The 22,716-nt window shown below is 39.8% G+C and overlaps 1 protein-coding gene and 1 long non-coding RNA gene across 2 annotated transcripts in view; both read left to right on the forward strand.

Moving 5' to 3' along the window:
• Positions 4,210–22,716, forward strand: part of LOC108636202 — a 120,998-nt gene continuing 102,491 nt past the window's right edge. The window contains exon 1 of the long non-coding RNA XR_001918168.1: positions 4,210–4,318. This is a non-coding gene — a long non-coding RNA (uncharacterized LOC108636202). The remainder of the gene's footprint in view (positions 4,319–22,716) is intronic.
• ARSJ (arylsulfatase family member J) overlaps positions 4,314–22,716 on the forward strand; it is a 75,643-nt gene continuing 57,240 nt past the window's right edge. The window contains exon 1 of the mRNA XM_005681284.3: positions 4,314–5,071. Coding sequence (XP_005681341.3) covers positions 4,671–5,071 — 401 coding nt within the window. The 5' untranslated portion in view covers positions 4,314–4,670. The remainder of the gene's footprint in view (positions 5,072–22,716) is intronic.

The following is a 22,716-nucleotide window of genomic DNA, read 5'->3' on the forward strand; positions in this document are numbered from 1 at the left end:
TCTCTAAACAATCCTGCTTTTCTCATTTTTTTAAACTGAACCAAATAATACTTTTAGTTTTTATATAATCATTCTATAACTAGAGGAGTATATTTGCAATGTGACCACATCCAAGCCAAAATAAACCTAAGATGCGATTCCATAGGGAAGCTGATGCCTGAACACCAAAATACCAGCTCAGAAAAGAACTAGAAGTTATTGAGGGCCTTTAACTTTGGATTTCATGAGGATGTTAGAACTATTGCTTAGAGTGCATGAAACCCAATCCTATAATTAGAAATGTGATGTTTATGTAGTTAGAATATCAGTAGAGGTACAATAAAGGCTAGACCAATCAACTGCCTCTGATTTTATTCTCAAGTCTTCCTTATGGATGTGGATATAACCCTTACCTATTCCCTACTATGGGTAGGGCACCCAGCTGATGGATTTTACCCTTGAAGTCACATCTCATTTGGTCTGCCATGGCATGACCATTCTTGTTCCTTGGCTGTTACTACTAATTGTAAATAGTTCTTGGTCTCCTTTTGTGTTAGTCTTGTTTATTCTAGAAGTGGCTTTTTTAGGGCTGAGTTCTGTCTTTCCATCCTACGTGTGGATTGTCTGCATGCCTTGTGTGGGAATTAGAATTCTCCAACTCTAGCAGCTGTGTTCTGTGCTGTGTGGCTGGAAAACATCTTAAAGCCACTTATGGGAAGAATATCTTTTGAAAAACATGGGTCTTGAAGTCAGAAAGATTTCTAAGTCTAAATTTCTTGCATAAAGGGGATAACAAGCAAAATAACATTGCCTTCAATTTGAAGGTCATTTCTTGTACCACCCCACTCACTAACCACACCCAGTCTAAGGCAATTTTCTTTCTTTTAAAATTTCTTTGAATTGTTTCTTCACTTTTGAATACTTATCTGAATATCTATACAGAATACCACAGAATAATAGGTATTAGAGTTTGGTGATGATTAGTTTATCATCAGTATATTTCTTCCCCACCATAATTTAAGTTCCACTAGAGCAGAGGCTGCAGTCCAGTCCACCAGGTTGCAAAGAGTTAGATAGGAGTGCCTAAAACTTTCACGTGGGGCTCCCTGGTGACTCAAATGGTAAAGAATCTGCCTGCAAATGCAGAAGACCTGGGTTTGATCCCTGGGTTGGGAATATTCCTGGAGAAGGGATTGGTTACCCACTCAAATATTCTTGACTGAGAATTCCACGGACAGAGGAGCCTGGTGTGCTACAGTCCATGGGGCTGCAAAGAGTCAGACATGACTGGCTAACGCTTTTCAGAACAAAAGCTATGCCAAACTTAGTTCACCATTGTTTCCAGCCTGTAGCACTGGCCCAACTCCTCAAATATTTGTTGAATTGGTAAATTCCTTATAAGGTTGGTGGAGAAGGAGAGGAGATAAAGAGTGTAAAACACTATATAAATATTTAGAGCATGTGTGTGTGTGTGTTTATCAGTATACAGAGTACTACAGTTAGTACATGGTATTTGGTAAAAGGTCTGTCTAGTTAAAGCTATGGTTTTTCCACTGGTGATGTATGGATGTGAGAGTTGGACGATAAAGAAAGCTGAGCGCCAAGGAATTGATGCTTTGGAACTGTGGTGTTGGAGAAGACTCTTGAGAGTCCCTTGGACTGCAAGGAGTTTCAACCAGTCCATCCTAAAGGAGATAGTCCTGGGTGTTCATGGAAGGACTGATGTTGAAGCTGAAACTCCAATACTTTGGCCACCTGATGCAAAGAGCTAACTCATTTGAAAAGACCCTGATGCTGGGAAAGATTGAGGACAGGAGGAGAAGGGGATGACAGAGGATGAGATGGTTGGATAGCATCACTGACTCAATGGACATGAGTTTGGGTAGGCTCCAGGAGTTGGTGATGGACAGGGAAGCCTGGCTTGCTGCAGTTCATGGGGTCTCAAAGAGTCAGACACGACTGAACGACTGAACTGAACTGAACATTTATTTTTTTATTCTTGCTTGAAATCTGAACTGAAAATAGCCCTCCCTCTTGCAGTAGCAACAGAGACACTTCTTGTGTTATATCACTGCTGCAGCTGCTAAGTCGCTGCAGTCGTGTCCGACTCTGTGCGACTCCATAGACGGCAGCCCACCAGGCTCCCCTGTCCCTGGGATTCTCCAGGCAAGAACACTGGAGTGGGTTGCCATTTCCTTCTCCAATGCGTGAAAGTGGAGTCACTCAGTCGTGTCCCACTCCTAGTGACCCCGTGAACTGCAGCCCACCAGGCTCCTCTATCCGTGGGATTTTCCAGGCAAGAGTACTGGAGTGGGCTGCCATTGCCTTCTACTCTCCCCAACTAAAAGTAGTGGATTGATCTGAATGTTCATTTGCCTCTTTTCTATGGAAGCACCTGATCAGGCCCAGAGCTGAGAGCATTACCTCACAGTGCTTTCAGTCTCCCAATATTCAGTTCTCTCATTACATATTTGGTGATTTAACTCACAGACTTGCTAAGATCACATTCCCAAGCAGTCTTCTAAAACTGCCCATCTCTCCACAGACTAACCAGAATGGCCTCAGAGAAGAAAACAGCCTAATGGAAGACTACACGTGTTAGCAAAATTAACTGCATGGAGCACATAGAAAGTTTCAAAGGTGTTAAGTTTCCATTCTACACATTTTGCCTAGAAACTTAATAGGAACGTTAGCAACATGATGGAATATTATACTTCAATAAAATAAATAAGTAAATAAATACATAAAGATAAATAGCTAAGTAAAACTTAGATTTATATCTAGGCAACAAACAGAATCTGTCATTTTATGTGCCAGCACATAGTAGTGCCCAATAAATAACTGCTGAATAACTTTGTGGAGGGGGAAAGTATGTCTCAGTGGTTCCTGGCGTTGATTGCCTCCCCATCAGATACTTTAAACCCCCTTCCTGTCTTGGAGCAGGGCTTTAAAAACACGACTCTAGTAAAAGCAGGCGTATCTTCACAATCAAGACAAGCTTTTGTTTTACTCCACAGTTCTAAAAAAGGGGAGGCGGGGGGCGGGCAGAGTTCCCCGAATTTCTAGATGGGAAATGGAGGTTTCTTTACTGCAGGAGTGTAGACCGGCCTCGTGGTTCCTGGGGGTGGAACGTGCAGCTCTTCTTCCTCTCCATGTTCTTGGCTGGAGACAGCTGTGGGTAAGTGTGGGGAGATGGAAAGAAAAGGCGATTTCAGTATCTTCACGTAGAGAGACGCTAATCAGCAAGCCAGACTGTAAAGGCCAGCAATAGCCAAAGGAAATTCAACTTGTAGTCGCGACTGTTTGGGGGGAAAAAAAAAAAAAGAGGCGGGGATAAAAGAAGTAGGAAAAATTGGGGGAGGGGGAGGCTAGTAAAAGAAAACCAGAAAAGAGAGTGTGTCTGCGCACTCTGTTGTTTCTCCTGCGCTTCCTTTCTCACTCCCTCCAGAAGCTACAAAAAGTTTGCAGGCGCAGCTCTCGGGATGGGTGAGCGGGATGTTGATTTGCAGACCCTGGAAGTAAAGCGCCCGCTTCCCTCTTCCCCACTCCCGCAGCCGTCTTCCCATCTCGGAAGGACGGAAGGCAGTCCTCCTGGAGACCCAGGGAAGCTGTAGCCCACGATCCCGCAGGGCTCAAACAGCGAGCAGCACTGCCTCTGCAAAGCCTCTCTTACCTCTTCCATCCTCCTCCCGGAAGGGAAAAAGGCACGATCGAACCTCTAAACCGACTTTACCCCTCCCCCTTCCTGGGGGAGCTGAAGCAGAAAGTACGGTTCTGTGATTCACTGGAGAGAAAAGAGGGTGGAGGCAGCGAAGAACTCCGAGTGCCAAAACTAAGTTGGTTAGCTGACAAAACGCACGCAGCTCGCAGCGCTGCAACCCCGCGAAGACCAAGTGGGCTTGGCGCGGAGCAGGCGCGGGGTCAGGGGCCGATTTGCGTCCCCGTGCGCTCCAGGGACGAGGAGAAGTTCCTACAGAGAAGGGGTGGTCAACGGTGGAGGGAGATCGGTTAAGCGGGGTGCTTTTTACTCATTTGGCCGCCTGGTGAGTGTCGGGGAGATTGGCAAACGCCTGGGAGAGGAAAGAGAAACAGAGAGCCCTCAAAGAGTGGAGAAAGTGACCCGGAAGCCGGTTCACTGCCTGCAGCTCTTTATCTGCCTGGGTTAGAGCTTTTTATCGGCGGTTCAGCTTTCCAGTACTTTCCAGCTGAGGGGACTGCTAGACCGACGGTCGATCCCACATCCCTCAGTGCGCGCGCCTCCCGACTCCTCCTCAAGACCCTCCTCAGCTCCTCAACCTCGAGGGCGAAAAGCTCTGGCCACGAGGAGTTCCTGCCCAAGGTGATTCTCAGTTCCTTACTTGATTTTTTTTTTTGTTTTCCTCTTGGGAACTTTTGGGTGGAGGCTTTGACTTTTTGCGTGGAAGCTACTTTGGGGAGCGAGGAGGGGGGGGAAAGTGCAATTTGGTGGAGAAAAGCGACTCCTTGTTTTCTCACACGTCCCATCCCTTAAGCCACCACTTCTAGAAGATAAAGTTGTTGGACGTGGGGACAGCTGAGAGGAGAACAGGACTTCTTTCCAGGTGGAGCCCCTCCACCGCCTGTTGAGTCTGTCCCTCCTGCGTGCATGCGTGCGCCAGCGGCGGCGCGGGGTGCGCTGCTCTGCCTTGGAGTCTCAGCTGGGACCAGAGCGAATGGCCCCCAGGGGCTGCGCGGGGCCTCTGCCGCCGCCACCTTCTCCACAGACCTGGGTCTGGCCCAGAAAGATGCTAGCCATGGGGGCGCTGGCAGGCTTCTGGGTTCTCAGCCTCCTCACTTACGGTTACCTGTCCTGGGGCCAGGGCTTGGAGGAGGAGGAAGAAGGGGCTTTGCGAGCTCAAACTGGAGAGAGACTGGAGCCCAGCGTAACTGCCGTGTCCCAGCCCCATCTCATTTTCATCCTAGCGGATGATCAGGGGTTTAGAGATGTGGGTTACCACGGATCAGAGATAAAGACTCCCACTCTCGACAAGCTTGCTGCCGAAGGAGTTAAACTGGAGAACTACTATGTCCAGCCTATTTGCACACCGTCCAGGAGTCAGTTTATTACTGGAAAGTAAGTGTTACTTTATTCTTTGCAGATATCTTAAGCATTTAATTAAGATGCAGCTCCTAACTTAATGGAGTTGCAGTAAATATGGGAAACTAAATGAATGAATGAGGGAATGAATGGATGGATAAAATGCATTTAGCTGTGGTGGGTATTAAAATGGGTGTCCTGTTGACGATCTTGAAAGTCTCCTCACTAGATTAGTCTCATTTTCCTTACTCTCAGAGCCTGCTGTGACGTGTGTCCAGAGTTTTAAAATGAGATCAGAACTTATAAACTCCCACCTACCAACCAGAGATCTCCAGAAGTGTTCTTTTCTAAATGGCTTTTGGCTTTTGAGCTTGCTCGGATGTTGTTTCAGGTGTCAGAATTCCTAGTCACCGTCACTGATAAGAGACACAGACCGAAATTTTTCTGGACTCTTGGTTTATTTGTAAATCTAGAATTGAATAATCAAAGCCACAGGTAATCACAGAGAGAAGGGCAAAGAAACATGGAAGGCAGTGTAAAATCTGGCCAGTGTACATGGGACTCTGTCTGGGTCTTTGATAGGTAATTTTCTCTTACAAGACCGTTAGGAAAGGCAATATGTAATCACCAAGGCAGTTCTCAAAATGGGAGAAAATACAGTGGTGAATGCTCAATATGAGTTAAAATTCATCCAAAGTTTTCCACTGTACCTCACAAGTCTGGGGATTTTCTGATTAACTCTAAGAAAAATCAGATTATTTGGATGCTTAAGAAAGTATTTTTAATATTATTGTTACTTTGCTAAATAGCTGAATCTCTTACTCAAGGCGTTCACTCATATTCATATTTTTACTCTATCTTGTCCGAATGTAGGTTACTATAACTAGTTTGCTTGTCCAAATTCAGCCTGTGGAATGGAGATAAACTAGGAGACCCAGAGGTTTAGTCATTGGACAGAGGTAGAAGAAAAGCCTTAGAGGTTTCAGTGAATGAGTCTTGTGATTCCAGTTTCAGGGGAGGCTTGCTTCAGTGAAGTTGTTCTTGGAATTGGTTCCTATAAGAGTAGCCAGTATCCATTGGAAAAATAAAGACTATTTTGTAGGAATCTCTGTCTTGCAGAGACTTTTGCTTACTACCCGATTTCCACTGCTTAGCAAACTGTCAGAAGTTAGCATCACTGCCAGAAAAAAAAAAAAAAAAGTCCAATCATTTCCTGTGAGAGTAAAGAAGACTCACTGTACTTCAGAGTCATTCTAAAGGTTAACTGTGGCATCAGAAAGTCAGGGGCATTTGGTATTTATAAAGTAGCAGACTGTTGGCTAGAAAATAAGTCCATCTGATGGCCTGGGGGTCAAGTTCTTTATATCTAATCCAAACATCCTTATATTTGGTTTTTGAAATAAATTTGTCGTAAATGCTTCCCTGAAACTCTTCGACTAAATTTATAGAATTTGGATTTATTCAGATAGCCAAGAGTAATTGAAAAACATATACCTAAATGGTATTAATTTATCTTTCACAATAGAGCATTTAAGACTTTTTTTTCACCAGAGAACATATAGTTCCTAAGCATTATCTTGCACTGATAAAATCTAGGTTTTTATCTTTTAATCTTGATGTTTAATTAATGACATGAAGCAGAAGTCAAGGTGGAAATAAATTCTCATTTTTCTTTGTTGTCAAAGGTTGACTCTCCTGTCTTTTCAATGCAAACATCTCAGAAAAAGATTGATTCTCCTTATTAAATTTTTCTGTTCAGTGTAACAAGTTGTGTAACTGTTTTATAGAAAGGAAAGTTCAAATAACTATTGTGATTTGACTTAAATTTCTGTTTGAATTAAACAGTTGAAGACTTTTGCACTTTCAGTTCTCCTTTTAGACAAATTGCTGGAACCTTCCTTAAATGAACACAGATGTAAGAAAGAAAGTGGTTATAGAAGCCTAGTTCTGGGTCTAATATTCATAATGCAAGCCCAGAAAATATGGTCATTTATCCTCTCTCTACATGGGTACTTTTCTATGATTTCAGGATCCTCTAAAGTTAATAGAAAACCTAAATTAATGAATTATATTAAGGGAAAGAACAGGTTATGTGGAATATGATGGAATTCAACAACTGTCACATTTATGAAGGAAGAATTTAAGTGATTAAAGCTGGAGCTACTTTTGATACTATTAACAAAACAATCCTTGCTTTATATTTTGCTCGAGTCAAAATGTAAAAATTATTCCGTTATACTGCACATAGCTATGATAAATTCCAACTTCTTTAACAAATTACATCATTTCAGTTTGGCAATATTGAGCATAAGCCAGCCTGTCAATAAGCATTCACTGTGTACAGATCCCTATATTGGAACTGTGAGGAGCAAAGAAGCCCTAATCTCTGGACAGTGACTCTCAAGTTTATGCAAAAGAATCAGCCCAACTGCTAGTAGCTGAAGTATAGTCTTCCAGCTTCAGTGGTCTGGGGTTGAGCCCAGAAATTAATAGTAATTTAACAAATATATCCAGTTATTCTAATAATGATACTATATAAACTGAGTGTTAATATTAAACACTGGCATCTACTGAGCAGTTACAGTGTTCCGAGATAATGCATTTTTATCTCATTGAATCTTTACAACAATTCGATGAGGTGATTATTATTGTTATCCCCACTTTGAGTAGATGTGGCAGTCGATTGCAGGAGAGAGAGTAATGCAGACATTCTGTGTACTGGGCTTTGAGAAACAACACTGTAAGTGTTCAGAGTTAGGCTACAGATAGAAAGGTTGATTGAGAAAGCAGCTGCCTACATTTGATTTATTTCAAAGTAATTTTCCCACCTTTTAAAAAAATAGTTTTCCAAATAAAGACATATAGCAATGACATCATTTCTTCTTAAGAGAATATAATGAAGGCCTCAGAAGAGAGTTATAAATTTTGCAAAATTTAGATGTGTCTCATGCAGACTTTAGAGTTGAAAAAACTGGCAGTCTGAGCTGAGCATATATCTTTGGCAATACTTTTGTGTTCTGACTATTTTGTTATTCATTTTTTCCCACTTGAAATACCATGATGATTATTTAACAAATGCAAAGATAAACCAAATAATGTGTATTTGTAATAGGATATTTGATTTGATAAATTAATTTAAAAAAAAAAAAACCCCTGCGACTCGCCAAGGGTAATCACGACCCAGCTTCTAACACTTTATTTTGCCTGTTTTTGAACTTCATATAAATAGAATTGTAGAAAAGGTATTTTTTCATGTCTGGCTTCTTTCTCTTAACATTTTGTTGTAAAATTCACCCATATTGTTAGCTGGAGTTATAATCCACTTAGTCTCATCAGTGAATAGTGTTTTTTTGTATAAATATACTCTATTTATTCTTCCATTCTGTTGAATGACATGTGGGTTGTTTTGGTGTTGGGCCATTATTAATAGTGCTGCCATAAACATACTTGCATATATTTTTGGTGAATATATTTGTATATGTCTAGGGTATCTATAAAAAGCAGGATTACTGGATAATTGGAATATATATATATACAGTTTTCGTAGATACTTCCCAGCACTTACCCAAAGTGGCTCAGCCATCATATACTCTCCTTAGCGATGGAAAGTTTGTTTGCTTCACGTTATTGCTAACATTGGTGGGTATCTCTTTCATTTGAGTCATTTTGGTTATTATCCACTGGTATACCATTATGGTTTGGTTTGTATCTCCCAGTGACTGAAGAAATTGAGCATATTTCATATTTTTATGGACTGGATATTTACTTGTATCTGATTTTTGCCTGAGTTTTCATTAGGTGATTGCTTTTCCTTATTGATTTGTGGTAGTTATTTTTATATTCTATTCCTTTGTCAGATATTTGAATTGCAAATGACTTCTCCCATTCTGTGACTTGTTTTTTTTTCATTTTCTTAATGTTTTTTGATGAACAGAGGGTTTTAAATTTATTGTTGGCTTATTTATAATCTTTTTCTTGATGTTCTATTTAAGATATCTTTGACTGAATCAAGATCATTACAATGGTCTTTTAAAAATTTTTTATAGTTTTCTTTTTGTTTACATCTGTAATTCATCTGGAATTAATTTCTAATATGGTATAAATCGGGATTCAAACAAACTGTTTTCCATATGTAAACTCACTTAATCTACACTATTTATTAAAAAATATACTTTCTCCACTTTGAAAAAGTGTCATCTTTTTCATAAACCAGAAAAGGCATGTGTTTGGGTCTGTTTCAGGACTCTATTCTACACCATTGGCCTCTGTCCATTCTTCTGCCAACCCTACATTCCCTTAACTATTGTAGCTCTATAATAAATATTGATATTTGGAATGTAAGTCCTTTTACTTGTTCTTCTTCCAAATTGCTTAAGCTATTCTTTACTAGTTCATTCATTTTAATATGAAAGAAGGGAGGGTGTGGATGTACAGATTCACAGAAGTTGAAGGATTTGGTTTTAGAGAATATGAGGTAGTTTTCTTCTGATTATTCTACTTTCTAAGTGAAATAATAAGTGAGATCATTAGATGAGAACGAAAATCTTCAGGTTTAAAAAGACAGATAGAAAATATTCCAGGAGAGTGAGAAAGTGAATTAAGTAGAGAAGTGCTGTAAAAATACTGGGCAGCGATGAGAACCCATTTGAGATCTGTGGTCATAAATTTAAACAGAGACCAGTCCTCGCTTGTTTTTCTTGCACCGTGTTCAGTTGTGTGAGTGCAGCAGCACCGTTGCAGAGGTGGAGTTCACTAGATTTGGAGCTTTGCCAAGTGAATAGAGTGGGTCTTTAGACTCTAAACTTGGCAAGGGAAAGAGGAAGACTATAAGCAGTTTATATTCTCTAAAAAAGCGTCAGGGTCAGTGGATTGTCTGTCTAGGGTTGAAGTGAGGATACTGCAGTCAACTTGGAAAACTGGAAAGGTAGATAATGATAGTTGAAGAAATGCATGCCAAAGCAAAATTTTATTAGTGCAGTTTTTAGAAATGATAGGAGAATTGTGAGATGGAGGATAAAGCTTTAGAAATGAAGGCACAGTGTGAGACAGACATGGAGTTGATGGATCACTTGGGTGCATATTTGAACCATTAAGAACAATGGGCGAAATTGTATTAAAGAGTGCAGTAAGCCAGTTGCTGGAATCTCACAGCAGTGAGAGGGCAGGGCCTGGATTTGGAGGACTCTAACAGGAAAGATTGGTGGTGTTGTTTAGTTCTCTTAAGCTGTATCTGACTCTTTGTGACCCCCATCAACTGGAGCCCCTCGGAATCCTCTGTCCATGGAATCCTCCAGGCAAGAATACTATAGTGGGTCGCCGTTTCCTTCTCCAGGGGGATCAAACCCATATCTCCTGTATTGGCAGGCAGATTCTTTACCACTGAACCATCAGGGAAGCCCATAGCAGGAAAGATGATGAGCCTCTGATCTGTTGCCTGACGTTTCAAAAAAGTGGAGCCTTTAAAAAGAAATAGGAGCCAAACCATGTAGAAGTGCTACTAGGAAGATACCCAATCCCTGCTTTGGAATCCTTGATAATTGGCCTATGGGTAGAAGAACCGTGCTAAGTTGAGAGGATAACCAGCAATCAGCCAGAGCAAAAAGATGGAAGGAATGTCCAGGAAACAGATGAGGTCATAGAGGATTTTGCTAATGACAGATTTTTAGTAACAGAAGGCTCTTTGGAAAGAAGGAGTTGAGAGGGGAGAAGGATATAATCAGACCAGAGAATATACAGTGATACAGAGAGATTAGACTCTGAGTGAAAGATACATTGGAAAGATTGGAGAAAGACTGCAGTTCTTGTGAAGATTGAAATAAAAGAAGCTGAAAAGCATGGTGGGAATTTTTCCAGACGATCTCTTAGGAAATGTAAGTGTCAAATTGTAATTACAGCTTCTTTCTAGAGATTGACAGAGCGGGGCCTCCTCCCTATCCGTAGCCAACTACTGCAGCCACACTGTAGTGTCAGGCACACAGTCAGGAGATCTGGGGGTTTTGTCCAGGAAGACAGGATCTGTGTTGGCTTTTTGCAGTGGGCTGTAGCAGCAAGGGAATGTGTCTTTCAGTAGTTTAGAAACTATCATTTTCAGATATGAAATTGTCAGCTAACAATTACCTCAGTATTGAAAACCTTGAAAGAGTAATTGAATTCTTTTGTTAGCAGCCAGAGTCTTGGCCTTCTCCAGTCAATAGAAATTGACTAAAGGCCAGGTAAGAAATTCAGGCAAGGCTTTGCTGGGGCTCCTGTGCTGGCTGCAGGATGGAGCAAAATAAGTAACAAGTTCCATTGCTCCTCCCCCAAGGAGAAGGGACAGGCTTATTCCTTAAATGGATTGAAGGTAGGGGTGTGTCCAGGGGTCAGACTGGAGGAGTGGCTTAGGTGGTTTGCCCATCCCTTTGTGGTATTGCGTGCAGGGCACTTGCGCAGTACCCTGTTTTTGCTCCTGGATCTTCAGAAATGGCAGTTTTGGTGGGGATTTTTTTTTTTTTTGTCTTTTTGTATCTTTTGGTGCAGAATTTGCCCCAGGTGCCCAGGCACACAGTTATTTTTAGTCCTATATTGTTTCTTTGTATTTTGTAGCTTGAGGAGAGCTGTGTCCAGGTACAAACATTGCAGCAGGACAGTGAAAAGTCCCGGGACCCAGCCTGGGAGAAAGATTCAAGAAAGCAAAGGTTTCGTGATTGCTCCATTTCACAGACATGTGATACATACGCGCAACATCCACCCCCCCCACACACACATACACTTAGACTGTAAACATCAAGGATCATGCATGCTTCTTCCATCCATTTCTTTTATCCAAGACTTAGTTTTAAATAGTGTTACACACCCTAAAAGTACACCATAAATACCAGTTACTAAGAGTTCACTTATTGCATTCATAAATATTTAAATAATACATAAACATTTAGAAAAATGTTTGTAGTTGGAGAAGTTTGGAAGAAACACTTTGGCTTTGGAAAATGAATGTAACAGCAAATGGACAGGGCAGCTTTAAAAACCTCACATATCCATTTCAAAAAGAATGGCTCAATAGATGACACCATTCAACAAATAGCTGTCTCTTCTTGTTTTACCACATGGATTTTCCTGATAGTAGAATCAGAGTCAAGTAAGCTATCCGCGGCGCACCCTTATGATCAAAGACCCTACTTGAGTCTTTTTAAAAGACACCCTTTGAAATTAATTCCTTTTCAGGTGAATCTGATGAGTTTCCTGAATAGCTGTCCTGTAAGGTGTAAATTTATCCAGGTGCTGAAGTTCAGATCATTTTGTTTCATCCTTATGACCTCTCCCAGAGATCAAAGACAAGGGAGGAAACAAAAAGGCTTGGAACTCCTGCTTCTAACAGGAGCTCAGCATGGAAACTTTTTATTTCAAAGTTTAGTTTCGTTTGGACTTTTTACTATAGCAATATTATGGAATTCATTTTTATGTAGTCTTTTTCTGTATTTTACTTTGATATAATTAGAGTGTGTAGCAATGTTCTTTTCTCATTCCAGATATTAAATATTCCAAAGAGTGTAACTTCATTGAGACATTCATTTCTCTGTGTGCTTTATTGCAAAAAAGACTTTTTGTCCCTCCTGCTTTTCCTCCTCTCTCTCCCTAATTCACCCACCACATTTACTTTACTTGGACATGACTCATTATATCATCAGCCTCAGCAAACTAGGGAGTCTCTGGTTCCCAATGACTACCACAGAATGGGGAAGGAAAGTGATTTTTACTGAGGGCTTCCTTGTGCCGGTTGCTTTTCAAACATCCTGTCATTTGACCTTCACATCACCCTGAGGGTAAAATATTTTTATAATTTTGAAAAATATTTATCAAATATGTATATCCTCACTTCATAGGTATATGAATGTTTTAGAGAAATTAGGTAAGTTTTTGGTGTTTCAGCTTCTAAGCAGCAGAACATGTATTGGAATCTAAACTTGTGTGGCTTCAACAATATGCTTGCTGTTTTCATCACCCCATTCCTTCTGCCATGAAATTTGTAAATACCTTAGTCTGGTCTTCAAAAACCATTTTAGCCTTATCTTTCTTTATCTTTAAACTCTGTACTCCAGCAAAAAGAATGATTCACTGTTTCTCGAGCCTGTCTCATACTTGACTTTCTCCCTCCTTTTGCACAGACTGTTTCCACTCCTTGGAATTCACACCCTATCTCACTTGGCCCTAATGCCAGTCGCTCATTAAGACTCAGCTAAAATGCCACCTTTCCTATAGGTTTCCATGATTCCTTAGCCAGAAATATTTATTCCAGTGATGACCTTACATAATTCTTTCTGTTACTGTCTTATTAGGCATGATTTTCCACCTCGTTCACACGCTGGTCCCCTGAGTAGCAAGGCTGATTTATTACCTCCATAAATTTCACAGCAGCCAATCCAGTGCTTTGTACTAACAGGCATGAAGAATGAATGAATGAAAAATGAGTAAACGCTTATTTATTTCCCTCCGGCAGACCATGTGACAGAGCAGAAATAACAGAATATAGTGAGGAAATCTGAATTACAGTTCTGATTTAGGAAAGTCCAGACTATGACCGTGAATGAGTAATTTAATCTTTTGGAGACTCCATGATTTTATCTATAGAATAGGAGTAATGACAATCTCAAAGGTTGTAGCACTTAACTGAGATAACATATAAGGAAAATAATTGGAAAACTTTCAGGTATTATATAATTTTTAAGTAAAAATTCCTCTATATTTAGAACTATATCTCCTTAATGTTTAATCACATACTGACTTTAAAAGAACTGACTACTTGTTCTTTTAAAAGCTGTATGTGTACTCAACATCTCTTTTCCAATTTCAATCTATAAGTACAAAAATTTACAAGTAAATCCCTTATATTTCAGTTTTAATCTATTTTATCCATCACGGTTTTTCATATGATATTTTTAGTTCTGAAATGTCCAAGAAGGTGATTAGGGCTCTATTTTTCTTTTAATTTTCTGCACTTGGAGGTTGTATGTGTTGCTGTTGGTTGTCACGCTTGGCGTGTTGCTCTCATCATGCTTGGCAGAATCTGTTGGAACCCTGCTAAGCCTGTGACAAGCAAAAGCCAGATGTATGTTTAAACAGTAACCTTAAGAGTACCACACTAAATGAGAATTAAAAGTTGGGTAGTGGAAAGGCCAGTGATTAATTATTTCAAATTCCTTCAATCAACAGTAATTAAAAAACATTTTATTGAATATAATTTCTATAACTTATTTATGTTTGCATGCTAGCTTAGCTTGACCCAGGGACGACCACTCAGTAGGTGTGCAGTAAAGAGTTTTGAATTAAGATTTTGTTCTAGGCTTTGTGGTGATTGGAATTTCGTGTGCTTTATGATCACTATTTCATTACCTCTTAAATGATTATACTGCCTGCAGCATTTGAATCCACAGTGCACGCCAAGACCTGAGTGAAATCTCTGGCAAAATCACACAGTCAAAATTATGCCACTCGCTGCGTAAAATCTTTTAGAAGCCGCCATTGCCTGTAGACTAAAGCCCAATTCCTAACCATTTCATATAAGGACCTTCAAAATCTGGCCTCTGACAGTCTCCTAACACTTTCCCATTATTCCCTCTCTTCATTATCACTGCCAGAATACCAAGGCTATTCCCCTTAAAGCCCTGTTCCCTTCTAAGCAGAATTCGCTTTTCTAGAATGTTCTTCATTGTCTTCTGGAAAAATACCATTGCATCCTTCCCGACTATCTACGTCCCCCAGCTCCCCTCCACTACTACTTGTTTACACCTTTATACACGGGTACACTTTTTTGGCCTATATAAGAGGCAGCAGTCAGTATGCAAATGATAGGATTCTTAGAATTAAAGGTGTGTTGCACACAACTTTTTCCAACAAAGAACATTGTTGATCATTTTAAAGCAATGAATGGGACTCTTCTCTCCACTGACCAGACTGAATCAATATCATATCTCTATCATATGGTGAGTATCAGTCTACCAAGTACCTGGGCTTGGCGGAGAGAAAAGCCAGAAAATAATTACTAAGTCATTGTCCTCTTGCTGAGGAGATACAGTGATTGCTTTCTCAATACTTGGTTGTTCTCGACTTGTTGGAGGAGGTAAGGAAGTAGCCCTGGATGAGAGAAAGGCTGGGGAAACTGACAGGACCCTGTGAGAGTATTGGATTGTTCCAGGAGTGTCCAGGCAAACTGGATAAGCATAATTTGCCAACATTCAGTGTCTGAGAAGGTCCAGTGAGTAGGCGGGCATAGAAGCAGACATCTGAGTGACAGCCAGGATTTGATTAAATTAAATTCATGATCACAGATCCAAACTAGGCATACAAGAATTCCCAGTGATCCTTTAATCACTGGGCATTTTTGTGTTCAGTGTGTCCAGTTCTTCAGAACTACTATTTCCAGATTTCAAGTGTGTGTCCAGTTCTTCAGAATTGTGTCCTCTAGGATGTGTCCACGTCTTCAAAACTACTACTTCAAGATTTCTGATCTCAAGCTGCCAATATGCCCTCATCAGCTCACTACTTTACTTCAAAATTCAATTGAGAGAAAAGAAGCAATAGTGAATTATCCCTTTCTCTTACCGATACAAAATTTCCGAACCCAGGGGCATCAGTAGCCACGTTGTCTGCTTTCCTTCCTCCAATAGGCGCTGAAGCACTTGCATCTGTCAGACACACACCTCCCAGAGCTCCTTCCCTCCTCAGACGCTTGATTCTTAAATTTTACCCTTTTTCTCATTTATTATTAATTTTTTTAATCTCTGCAAAATCATTTTCATCTGCATGTGAATGAATTTTAGTTCCTTGCATCTACAAACAAAAACATGAAAAAAAGTTAATTGACCCAATTTCTCTGCTTTCCTACCTAGCAAAAATTCATGAGTTATCTATACTTGGAAACTCCATTCTAAATTATTAATTTATACTACATTAATCTACAGTTATATCTGTCAATCTATATTTATCAATAATATCTATATTATACTATAGTTATCAATATATTGCAGTATTATAATTATCAATGTATATTACAGTTCTGATAATATAATCTAATACTATAATATCAATTGTATTCATGTATGCCATAATAATGTATACTATAGTATTGATGTATACTACAGATGATCAAAATTTTAAGATTTTCACTAAATCTGTAATTTATTAGAAATTTACAGAAAGATTATGCCATAATCTTGGATCTGAAAAACTCAAGAAGTTTTTAATTGCTTTATTAGACTTAAAGATTATCTTTGAGATTGAATATCACGAGGTTAAAGACTAAGTTATATCTTTGGAACACATCAAGTTCTTACAGAAGATAAAGCCATAATAAATGCATAATAAGTTTATGTGAACTGAGTAATTCATACTCATCAATTAAAGTTTAATTTAGATTTTTTGAACAGTCTTTAAATCAGTTCAAATACCTAAACTCAGTTTTTTACTTTGAGTCTTGTTTGGATGTCTTTGTAATGCTATAAAATTAATTTAATTATACATTTTTCTATCTAAAAGATTTAGTTGAAGATAAAATCTTAGAAGTAGAGATGTAACATTTATTTGGCACTTTAAGTATTAAGTATTATTTGGCACATATATTATTTTATATGCATGTATTAATATATAATACATATTTTCTAAACTATATATTCTCTAAGCCTCATAATTTGTGTATAAATATTAATATCCACATTTTACATAAGAAAAAATCAAGCTCTCAGAAGTAAAATGCCTTTGCCAAAGTCCTATGGTAAGTGATGAGACTAGAATTCCAACCCCAAAACTATGATTTTTCCACTACATTACACAGATTGTTGACAGGATGGATTTGGTATAGCTAGCTGTACAGCTTATCTTTAGAGTAGAAATAAATGAATATCCTGTTCAACAACAAAGAGTTAAATATAGTTGTTCTAAGAACCAGAACTCATTTCAAACTGGCTTCCCCATTCAGTTTGAGAACACTGGGGTGCATTCTTGGTTTTCATTTGTTTTATATATAAATTAAGGATAATGTTATAAGTTTACTTTTCAGAATTTTTAATACTTAAATTATTAATCAAAATATTAACCACTGGAGAATTTGCTAAAGCCTTCATTCCTTTCGTTCCTCTGGGCTCTTCCTCAGAAGTTTTTTTCATAAGGTCTAGAATGGGGCCTGAGATGCCATATCTCTGTCACTCTGTCTGGTAATGCTGAAGTTGTGCATCTGAGAACTACATTGATAACACTGATAATACACTGATTGATAACAGTACAGTTTGGGCATTTAATGTTCCATGACTGTTTATTACCATCTTTATCTCTCTCTTTTTACTTTTTTAACCATTTATGTAGCACTCACTCTATGCATCCTGAAATTAAAGGTGCTAGGAAATGTAGGCATTTGACACGTTGCTTTTTTCTTTTAGAACCATTCTACTACAAGGCCAACCTAAAGAAAGTGGACATTTATTTTGGGGTCTTGTTTAACTCAAACTATGAATTTGATCAAGTTGGCATCAGTTCCATATACATGTATATCCAAATTTTCTACAGGGGTGTACATAGCCTAGCATAGCTGAGGAATTCATTGTCATCACTTACCTTCAAAAGAAAACTGAGGCATTGGGATCAGGAGTCTGAGATTTGCTAAACTAATTTAATGACTTGGGTCTAACATTAACATTTTTCCGATCGCTTTTCTTTCTTTCCTTCTTTGGCTTTGTAGGGGCTTAGTTGTGGCACACAGGTTTCTCTAGCTTCTCTAGCCTCTGGCTTCTCTCTGGTTGTGGCATGGAGGCTCTAAAGCACATTAGAAGGCGGATTCTTAACCCCTGGACCACCAAGGAAGTTCCGCAGATCTCCTTTCTGGTGTGGCTCTGAATGATCTCAGATTTCAAAATAACAACAAAAACAAAAATAAGTAATTTAGAGTTTTTGAAGGAAGTGTTTATACTGCCACTCAATCTACATCACAAATGTGTGAGGTAGGTGAATGTTAATGTTAAGTATTGAACATTAACCTCAACGTTAATGTTTAACGTTGAGGTTAATGTTAAAAATATTTCTCAGTCTTGTAAAGGAAATCCCCAAAGTTAAACGCAAATCCTTAGACATTCTTTAGGGGAGAAACTGTGCATTGACTAATTTGTCAAACTTGGTGTAAGTCTTCCTAAAACTTCCCATTACCAGTTAATAGTTCAGGAGGTAACAATCCTTGATGTGGTTGGGCTTCTTGTTTTTATTTCCTGGAAATTCATTTATTCATTCATTCAATACTAAGCACCTACTTTTTGCTAGATACCGTTCTAGGCACTGGGAAACATTTCAGTCAACACAACCTCCGAAACTCTCTTTTCTCGTGGTGTTCATATTCTGTTCCTAGGAGACACTTCTAGATCAGATATACAGTGTGCTGGGGGCAGAATGGGCTTCCCAGGTAGTGCAGTGGTAAAGAACCCACCTACCAGTGCAGGAGACGTAAGAGATGCGGGTTTGATGCCTGGGTCGGGAAGATCCCCTGGAGGAGGGCATGACAACCCACTCCAACATTCATGCCTGGAGAATCCCATGGACAGAGGAGCCTGGTGGGCTACAGTCCATGGGGTCGCAGAGTGGGACACGACTGAAACGTGCGCATGACATAGGACGCCCAGGAGGCAGTATGCCCTGTGAAGGAAAACATATCAGGAAACAGAGCAGAGATTAAGAGATTAAGGGTCAAGGGTGAAGAGGGCAAAATCATGGAGGTCAGGGAATGCTTCACTAAGAAGGAGGTGAAGGAGGGAGCCTCCTACATCACTGCTCCAGGCAGACTGAAGAGTAACTGCACTGGCCCCATGCCAGGAGCACTCCTGGTCTGCTCATTTACCGTCCAGAGGCCAGTCCAGCTTGACTGGGTCAGACAGGGGCAGGGGAGAGTAAGGGGAGGGGGAGGTCAAGGTGGTCAAGGGACCCAGGTCCTGTAGTGCATTGCTGACCAAGGCAGGGACTCTGACTTCCACTCTAAGTGAAGAGCAGAGGGGTGGCACGACCCAACTTGGGTGTTAACAGAATTGCTTCCGCAGATGTGTTGAGGGTAGATCCTAGAGATAAGCTTTACAGCAGGAAGACCTGGAGACCTAGTAAAGAGACCAAAGCACTAACCTGTTTGAGAGATGATGGGCTGTGGAGAGGGGGGACAGAGAAGGTTAACTCTTTGAGTACATTTCACAGGCAGAGCAGACAGAATTTTGGGGTGGACTACAAGTGGGTTGTATGACTGGAAAGAAAATGAATTAAGTACAACTTTAAGGTCATTCATTCTGCTGTTAGCAAAAAACACAAAAACAGAAACAAACAAGGACTCACTCAGGCAGATTAAGTCATGATTTAGAGAAACCTGTTTGACAATTACCCTGTGCATTTCAAAGCCCACTGATGAAAAATAGCCTCTGTTTCTCCATTCTCCTTCCTTTGCTGACTCCTTGATGTTTGAAGGATTGTAGTAATATGTATATTTTCATTATATACATGTATATATATATATTTCATTTTATGGTTAATTGAAGAGAGGAGTGGTCAGAAGATCTGCATTTGAGTTCTAGTTTAGCCACTTCCTAATACTTCAAATGAAAGACCTTTGAAAACAGCATAGGTAAATGTGGAAGAGGGGGCTTTTTAGAGCAAGGATGGCTGTCCAGCCCCAAGGCTGTCCCAGGATGGTATTGACTGGGTGAATTCATCATTCCTGTCACTTAACCACACAAACCCTGCACATCTAGAGTGTCTTAAATGGTTGATTAAAAAAAAAAAAAAAAGGAACCAACAGGAAAACCTGGTGTATGAATTCAACATTCCTCTCGATTTCTATGATGCTGAAAGTGCGGCTACTTCAGACTAGGTGTCAGGTGTATGCACACAAGCGTGCACGCAGTCACACGTTTCTCCCTTTGTCTTGGATTACTGTCAAGACCATAGAGTCTGGACAATGCTTTGTGCCTAGCTCTGCACCTGTAATGTTAGAGTTATGATGTTAAGGCTTTGCTCCTTGTAATACAGTGTTTTTCATTTATATCCATTTTGTGTCTCAGTTTAAAATGGCTAATAGTAGAATACCTGCTTTTATTTTTAGAAAAATAGTCATTTAGGAAAACTTTCCACTTTAATGATCTCTTCTTTTTGCTCTTCATGGTAGTAAAACACTTCCTGAATAGCTTATAAACCACCTCAGTAAGTCGTATTACTGCTGACTTCTGCTGTTGTTTTTCTGGACCAAAGAGTCGGTCAATAGCTGTGCAGACACTGAGAAAAGCTGAGAGGAATGTTTGTTGCCATGCATTCACCTTAGTTAACCCCCTACAACTGAGATCAAAAGGTTATACCAGAGGATGTTTCCCTTTCTTGGATTTTAAGGACAAGCCCTGCAAAAAAATCTCCTACTGATGGGAAAGAAAATTTTCAATGATTTATTTCTTAAAGAATGCTGAATAGAAAGAATCTTTCCAGTCCCTCCTCTAAGTCTCTTAATTTTAAATCTTTGTGTGAAACTGTAGCCAAGCCACATTGTCCTGTCACGTAAGTGTTATTCCACTTCCCAAGTGCTGGAGGCCTTCTCCTGGTCTCAGAAGCGGGGTCTGAGCACACATCCCAGCCTGTCTGCACAGGAACTGCACTGCTGTCTCTTTCTCCATTACTTACTTTTGACCTCAAGGAGCTGGCCAGTTCATGCATGTTTGTCTGCCATACGTAAATTGGTTTATTTCCTTGTTGGACTTAAAACTTGTTCTGTAATTTACAGACTTTTTTTTTTTTTTAACCGTGGAACTTTTTATTCAAGTGAATTCTTTGATGGAATAGCCCCATATACAAAACAGATGAAAGCAGGACTGCTGGAGGGAGTTCCCGGCCTCAACCCCTTCCTTCTAATGCAGGCTCAGAGCCCCTCTGTTCAGTTTCCAGGGCTCCTGGGCCATTGTTTGAGATACTCAGACCTATTTAATCTACTCTGGGAGTAATTTTCCAACATGTCAAGGAAGATGAATTACTGACTGAGTTCTACAAATAGTACCTTTTCAGTAATACAGTCATTCTCTCATGAATATAGGATACAGGCAATATAGGATACAGGCATTGGTGTATAAAATGTAAAAATAATGACGCAGCAGCGGCAACAGAGTCACCAATCTCTTAAACACATTTTTAAAATGTCTTAAACACATTTTTTTCTTCAAAAAGTGCTTTGATTACAGTGGGGCTTTTTTTCTCTTACAAATAATGATGTCATTTTAATGCTTTTAAAGATGAAGCAATTAATAATCTTGAGGTATTGTAATACTTCCCTGGTGGCTCAGCTGGTAAAAAAAATCTGCCCGCAATGCAGGAGACCTAGGTTCTCTCCCTGGGTTGGGAAGATCCCCTGGAGGAGGGCATGGCAACCCACTCCAGCATTCTTGCCTGGAGAATCCCATGGACAGAGGAGCCTGGCGGGGTACAGTCCACGGGATCACAGTCAGATACAACTGAGCAACTGACATTTTCACTTTTCATTGTAATACTGCAGTGGAGAGGGCATGAAAGACTGACATCCAAAGGAGGAGACACGGAGGCACGTAGAAAATAATGATGCAACAACAGTGTTGAAATAGCAGAGAAGCCTTTTCATGTGTTAAGACTTTCAAGTTTTTCTCCTGTCATCAAATACCATTTCAGTATCCCAGTACAGAGAGAAGAGTAGAAGGAAAATATTATTCAATAACTCTTTGCGACCCCCTGGAATTCTCCAGGCCAGCGCTGGAGTAGGTAGTGGATCCCCTCTCCAGGAGGTCTTCCCCACCCAGGGATCGAACCCAGGTCTCCCACATTGCAGGGGGATTCTTTACCAGCCGAGCCACCAGATAAGCCCATTCAATACCTAGGTTGTATCATTTCTTTTTAGATTCTTCAAGTAAGGGGTATCATATGATGTTTCTCTTTGCTGATTCACTTCCGCTCAGTGTGGTAATGTCTGGGTTCATCCATGTTGCTGCAGTGGCAGCCTGGATGGGGCGGAGTTTGAAGGAAATTGGATACACGCATATGTATGGCTGAGTCAGGGCTGTGTGTCTGAAACTATCACAACATTGTTCATTGGCTGTACCCCAATATAAAATAAAAGTTATAAAAAATAACTAGTTTGTAGGTAAGCTCATTGCAGAACAGTTTTTGGGAACTAACACTGAAAATTTGTTCTCCTTTGTATGTTCTATAAAATGCCTGATAGAAGGCAACTGCTTCATAATTATTTCCCTAATTCTGTAGCAGGGGAATCAGCTGTTCAGATGAGAAATGCGAAATTGAAAAGTCATAATATTAAGAAAGGGAAAGAAGACAAAAATTTAAGAGACAGTTATTGATAGAATGAACATGACTTAGTACCTGAATGAACATAGCTTGAAGTGGAGGAGAAACTAGAAGATTTTCAGAAAAGTTCTGTTCAGGGGACTGGGAGATCATAGTAACATTAACCAAAATAAGAATTAATCAGAATTCAAGGTGGGGAATATTCTAACTTTAAACCATGCCCTTTGGCTTTATATTTGGACTCCATTTTCAGAAACCAAATACCATTTGCTACTCTGCAACCATATACAATCTTCTGAGTTAACCCTATGTTAATTATAGTTGCCAGATGGTCTGAAAGAATCAAACTAAATGAATACAAAGTGAAATATAGCTTCTGTAAAATT

This window comes from Capra hircus, chromosome 6 (assembly GCF_001704415.2).
Source record: "Capra hircus breed San Clemente chromosome 6, ASM170441v1, whole genome shotgun sequence".
Classification (NCBI taxonomy): Eukaryota; Metazoa; Chordata; class Mammalia; order Artiodactyla; family Bovidae; genus Capra; species Capra hircus.